Here is a 6806-nt window from a genome sequence, read left to right as displayed (position 1 = left end):
CTATGTTACGTATATACAAAAAATCAATAATTAAATTAATTAACTATTTAAAATATATATTAAAATATAAAATATATATTAAAAATAAATCAAATAATATATATTTACATAAATGTATAGTAATTGATTTGATAGTTATTTTTTGAAAAAGTATAGAAAGCTAATAGAATATCTGTACAATATGTACAATGGGGGTTTAGGGATGTTCGATTCAGTAAGATATCATATGTTTATTATCCCTGGTACCTGGATGGTTATTTTGGATAGTATAGACTATAGATGTATTGTGTTTGAAAAATTAGTAATATTTTATTTTGGATGTTTATTTTTTAACTCATATTAGACCAAATAAATAGTCTATTGTACACATTATACAAATATTCTATTGGCTCTCTAACGGAATTCTTAATTTTTTTTGTATGTATATAATTTTTTTATCGACCATATATTATTGCAACGAGTTATTTATCAGAAAATAAATAAATAAAAGTCATTATTAGACCAATTCAAGATTTGAAATTGATCGTTATTATTGTGTCTCTCTCCAATAATAAGAATGGATGAGCTTCACCAGGAAGCTGCAATTTCACATGGCTTCCATCTGTCCTAGTACATGGTTAGGTACCAAAAATGTGATATAGGCTAAATAAAAAGTGCACTAATATACATTTACCATAGACCATCCATGTGTGCATGCATGTGAATATTGAAAGGGTATCAAAGAAAATTAAAAATTAAATTATATATATTTGTATATGAGAAGTGGCAGTTGGTAGGTTCAGACCATGATTGATCAAGTGAAGCACTTTTCTCCCATTTCTATATGTTTGTGGATTCTTCCTCTTAATAATATATTATATATATTCTCCATCCTTGTGAGCATGTCCCTATAGCTACTTTCATCCATTGCCTGCTTCTTCTATCTTATAAAACCAGATACCTTATTCTAGGAATTAATAATGATCATTAATTACCGGATTAATTTGAGGATTTTTTTGTTCTTCATATTATCAAACTATAATAAAACTACAATGATTTCAATCATCAAAACAAAAACAAAGATAAAAAAAATAAAGAATTTTGTTGCATTGCATGCATGGTTTCCTTTATTAGCTGGCACATATGCATATGTTCCTAGCATTTCACTAATGGTCAATTGAGTGTAGAACTGATACTCTGCTGGTTATTTGTGGCCATTTCAATTATTTTTTTTATTTAATCCAATTTAATGAATGATAGAACTTGTCTTATATCAAGTTTCTTCCTCCCTTGTAACATGGAAAGATTCCCTTCTCAAAATCATATTGTATATAATTAACAATAATTATTAGGCTAAAACCGTTCAGTGGATGATGGGTGATGTTTCTGAATTCTAATATTTCCTTATTAAATATTTTTATCTGTCTATTATTTCTTCCTTCTTTTATTCCCTAACCCTTCCTAGTGGATCACAAGAAATTGTGAGGCTTACATGGTTTTCTCAGCTTATTTCTTTGTCAAAAGTTATTCCCATTAATCACATGGCACAGGTATTGTAGTGACTAGCTAGTGAGTCTTAATTACATCAATTATATATTTCTTGGCCCCACTTATGCATTATTTTCTGAATCTTTGTCAAACTTAGAACTTACCCTTAAAATTAAATGAATCTAATTCCTAAAAGTGATCATGGTAATGGTAACACATAAAAGTGGCTTAACAAATCTTCCTTTTAACATAGTTACTGAGAAAGATGCTTTCGACCAATTCTGTTTTGTCTGAAAGCAGATTTCATAAAGTTCATGTTTCAAACGAGGTTATAACTTCAAGTATAACATGCATTTTTTCATGTTACCTTTTTTCAGTTTTCTCGTTTTTTTACAGCAATACCTATAAAGATCCTAAAGACTAAAACAACACTGCTTGGATCATAATACTCTATTGCAACTTGATGTATTTTTTTAAATTAGGTTAAATTAATTTGAGAGTCACTGTCATTTTACTAAATTTATAATTAAATTTTTATATTTTAAAAATTTTTAATAGGTTCTTTATACTATTTTAAATTTTGTAATTAAATTTTTTTCGTATCAAAAGTATTAGTAAGACTTATTTATAAAATTCAAAATAATATATAATATATAGATGCAATTGAAAGTTTTTAAAGAATGTAATTACCGTAAAATGGAATCCAACATAAACAAATAGAAGATAAAGTGGTATTTTAAAACAAAATTAACTGCTTTATCCCTCTTCAAATTAACAATGATTATTGAAACTAAGGCATCATTAAGCGGCACATTCTCTTCCATGTTTAATGTCTGATAAACTTCAAATAAGTCCAAAGCTTATAACTTGCACGCTTCTAGCTGGTTTCAAATACCAGTTCATAAACCTGACAAGCTCTTAAAAATGACCCACACATTAAACTAATCAAGGGGTTTATTTATTAATTAGTGATTAGTCATCACTGGTCGTATAATATAGTAGAAAGCCACATACATCTGTGGTTCTTCTTCTCTCCATCATCACCACTTCACCCTTCTCTCCTTCAGTATCATAAGAGATTGCAAATGAATGAGAACTGAGGTATTATCAACTTAGCAGAATGAAGAAGAACAAGATGAAAATGAGAAGCAAGCTTCTCATGATCATATTCTTATGTTACAACATTGGCAGATTCGCTGCGAATGATGAAGTATCTGCATTGATTTCTATAAAAGCAGGACTATTTGATCCACTGAACGCCCTGCACGAGTGGAAGCTGGAGAAAACAGCAGGGGAGGATTCAGCTCACTGCACATGGACCGGCGTCTCGTGCAACTCGGACGGAGCAGTAGAGAAGCTTGATCTCTCCCACAAGAATCTCAGCGGCGACATATCAAGTGATATACTAAGGCTTAAAAGTCTCTCCTCTTTAAACTTGTGCTGCAATGGATTCTCATCACCGTTGCCGAGATACATAGCCAATCTCACCACACTCAAGAGTCTTGATGTGAGTCAGAACCTCTTCAGTGGCGAATTTCCATTTGGACTCGGAAGGGCGTGGCGACTTATGACCTTAAATGCATCCAGCAATGAGTTCACAGGGCTACTTCCCGGAGACCTTGGAAACGCTTCTTCGTTGGAGATGTTGGATCTCAGAGGAAGCTTCTTTGAAGGCACAATTCCAGAATCATTCAGCAACTTGCATAAGTTGAAGTTCCTTGGTCTATCTGGGAATAATCTCACTGGGAAGATTCCTGGAGAGTTAGGACAACTTTCATCAATGGAGTTTATGATCCTCGGATACAATGAATTCCAAGGAGGGATTCCATCAGAGTTTGGAAACCTCACAAGCCTTAAGTATCTTGATTTGGCAGTGGCTAATCTTAGTGGTGAGATTCCGAAATCATTTGGAAATCTCAAGTCATTGAATACAATGTTCTTGTACAACAACGATTTCGAAGGAAGCATTCCACCGGAGATTGGTAACATGAGTTCTTTGCAGCTGCTGGATCTCTCTGATAACATGCTTTCAGGGAAAATTCCACCTGAAATAAGTCAGCTGAGGAATCTTCAGCTGCTGAATTTCATGGGAAACAAGCTATTCGGCGCCGTCCCGTCCGGTCTTGGACAGTTGCCTAAACTCCAAGTTCTTGAGCTTTGGAACAATTCATTGTCAGGGGCATTGCCTGGTAATCTTGGAAAGAATTCACCATTGCAATGGTTGGATGTTTCATCCAATTCACTCTCTGGTGAGATTCCAGAAACTCTTTGCAGCCAGGGGAATCTCACCAAGCTAATACTTTTCAACAACGCCTTCTCCGGTCGAATTCCGGTGAGCTTATCCACATGTACTTCGCTTGTTCGGGTAAGAATACAGAACAATCTTCTTTCCGGAACAGTTCCAGTTGGTCTTGGTAAGCTTGGGAGGCTTCAGAGGTTAGAATTGGCTAACAACACTCTCACCGGTGGAATCCCTGATGACATAGCTTCTTCCACATCACTTTCCTTCATTGATCTCTCAAGAAACAAGCTCCATTCTTCTCTTCCTTCCACCATTCTTTCCATTCCAAATCTTCAGGCTTTCATGGTCTCTAACAACAACTTGGAAGGTGAGATTCCAGACCAATTCCAGGACTGCCCCTCGCTTACAGTTCTAGACCTCTCATCAAATCAATTCTCTGGAGGCATTCCAGCAAGCATAGCTTCTTGCCTGAAATTGGTAAATTTGAACCTAAGAAGCAACCAGTTAACAGGTGAAATCCCAAAAGCAATATCTAACATGCCTACATTGGCCATTCTTGATCTTTCAAGCAACTCGCTAGGCGGCCAAATACCAGAAAGTTTCGGTGTTTCCCCAGCTCTGGAATCCTTCAATGTGTCATACAATAAGCTTGAAGGGTCAGTCCCAGCTAATGGGATCCTAAGAAGCATAAACCCAAATGATCTGGTGGGCAATGCTGGCTTATGTGGTGGTGTCCTGCCTCCTTGTGGCCTAAACTTGTCATTTACATCTAAGCATGGAAGCTCGCACACAAGGCGCATTATTACGGGATGGATCATTGGGATATCGTCAATCTTAGTCATTGGGATTGCGATTCTGGTAGCGAGATCTTTATACACCAGGTGGTACACCAATGGCTCCTGCCTTGGTGAAAGATTTTATAAAGGTAGCAAAGGGTGGCCTTGGAGATTGATGGCATTTCAGAGGCTTGGCTTCACAAGTTCAGACATTCTAGCTTGCATCAAGGAAACGAATGTGATCGGAATGGGAGCCACCGGGATTGTTTACAAGGCTGAGATACCACAATCAAGTACAGTTGTGGCAGTGAAGAAATTGTGGAGAGCAGGATCTGATATTGAAGTAGGAAGCAACAGCAATGACCTTGTTGGAGAGGTTAATCTCTTAGGGAGGTTAAGGCATAGGAACATCGTTAGGCTATTAGGATTTCTTCATAATGACACGGATTTGATGATAGTTTATGAATACATGCACAATGGCAACCTCGGAGATGCCTTGCATGGTAAGCAAGCAGCAAGATTACTTGTAGATTGGGTTTCGCGGTATAACATCGCTCTTGGAGTTGCTCAAGGACTTGCTTATCTTCATCATGATTGCCATCCACCGGTTATCCATCGCGACATCAAATCAAACAACATATTGCTTGATGCAGATCTTGAGGCAAGGATAGCAGATTTCGGATTGGCCAAGATGATGATCCGGAAGAATGAGACTGTTTCCATGGTTGCCGGATCCTACGGCTACATAGCCCCAGGTGAGTGTTACTAATTGCCACTTCATACTATTTGACAGTTACATTTCAATTAGCAGCATTTATAACATTTTCCATTCTCTGGCAGAATATGGATATGCCTTGAAGGTGGATGAGAAGATTGATGTTTATAGCTATGGAGTAGTTCTGCTGGAGCTGCTGACGGGTAAGCGGCCCACAGATGAGGAGTTCGGAGAAAGTGTAGACATTGTAGAGTGGATTAGAAGAAAATTGAGAGACAACAAGAATCTAGAAGCAGCGTTAGACCCAAACGTAGTAGGAAACAGTAGGCATGTGTTAGAGGAGATGCTGTTAGTTCTAAGAATAGCACTTCTTTGCACTGCAAAGCTTCCAAGGGAGAGACCAACCATGAGGGATGTGATAATGATGCTTGAAGAAGCAAAACCAAGGAGAAAGAGTAGCAGCAACAACAACAACAACAATGAAACAACTTGTTCAATTAACAGCAGCAATAAAGAGGTTCCAGTTTTTAGTCCATCACCAGTTATTGGCCTTGTGTAGGAAGGAACCAACAACAACTCAGTTTTTAGAGATATAACTTTGTAATCAGAGATTCAATATTTCGTTTTAGAGGGTACACCACATCTAAAATGGATTTTTTTTTGCAAATAAATTTTATTTGTATCCTAAATGTTGTCATATTTATTTCTGCTGTCTGCAGAAATCAAGATAAAGCAATTGTACCTATTATTATTATTATTATTATTATTATTATTATTATTATCCGTTGAATAACAATGATAATTTGGTAGATGTACATGAAGTGCTCAAAAATACTAAGTTGGTCTAGTTCTTAAAAGCTTCGACTCCCTCCTTCTATGGTACCGCATTATCGGGTGGTTGTTATTCATATTCATAGTCCCAACAATAAAATTCCAGTTACATATTCACTAACCCCTAGACCCTCCATAGTAGTTATTATGACTTATGACTTCTGAATTAAAATATAGTAGTATAGTATACTATTAAATTCTCCCTTTTGAGGGTCCAGTTATGCTAGTTTCAAAATCAAAATCAAAATCAAAGTAAACTGCATAAAAGTGGGTGCATAAACAAGTAAGCAGAAGGGGCAGATTGTCAAAATTAATGGTATCTGGCAAGCATTCATTCCAAAAAGCTACAAGGTTGCTTGTGCTTGAATACTTGATGTTCTTGACCAAAAGATTGATTCTAAACAAATCTTGACACGTATTAACCGTTTAAAAAAAATTAAACGCAAAAGGCTGACCTCGTGAGTACACACTACACATACACAGACAACGTCTTTTAAAACGATATATATAAAACTTTTGAAGAAACATGGGCAGCAGCTTCGCTAAAGTAATTAATTTTAAGAGAGAGAGAGAGAGAGAGGGATCATTCCTTGTCATTCTTATGCATTATAATCAAGGGATAGATTATGGCATTATGCTGTGTACACTAGCTACCAATACAAAATACATATTAAAATATAAATATATATTAAAAATAAATTAAACCACACAAATATTTATATACAAATATATTGATAGCTGATTTTGGTATACGAATAGTATTTTTATATAGGGA

At 35.8% G+C, this 6806-nt stretch overlaps 1 protein-coding gene across 1 annotated transcript; it reads left to right on the top strand.

Moving 5' to 3' along the window:
- LOC107647845 (MDIS1-interacting receptor like kinase 1) lies at positions 2280–6009 on the top strand. Its single transcript, XM_016351887.2, has 2 exons — positions 2280–5240; positions 5326–6009. The coding sequence occupies exons 1-2, from the start codon at positions 2588–2590 to the stop codon at positions 5757–5759; spliced, it is 3087 nt and encodes a 1028-aa protein (XP_016207373.1). The 5' UTR covers positions 2280–2587; the 3' UTR covers positions 5760–6009.

Source organism: Arachis ipaensis, chromosome B06 (assembly GCF_000816755.2).
Source record: "Arachis ipaensis cultivar K30076 chromosome B06, Araip1.1, whole genome shotgun sequence".
NCBI classification, from domain to species: domain Eukaryota; kingdom Viridiplantae; phylum Streptophyta; class Magnoliopsida; order Fabales; family Fabaceae; genus Arachis; species Arachis ipaensis.
Note: the sequence above shows the minus strand (reverse complement) of the source record. Positions and strands in the feature narration are given on the sequence as shown.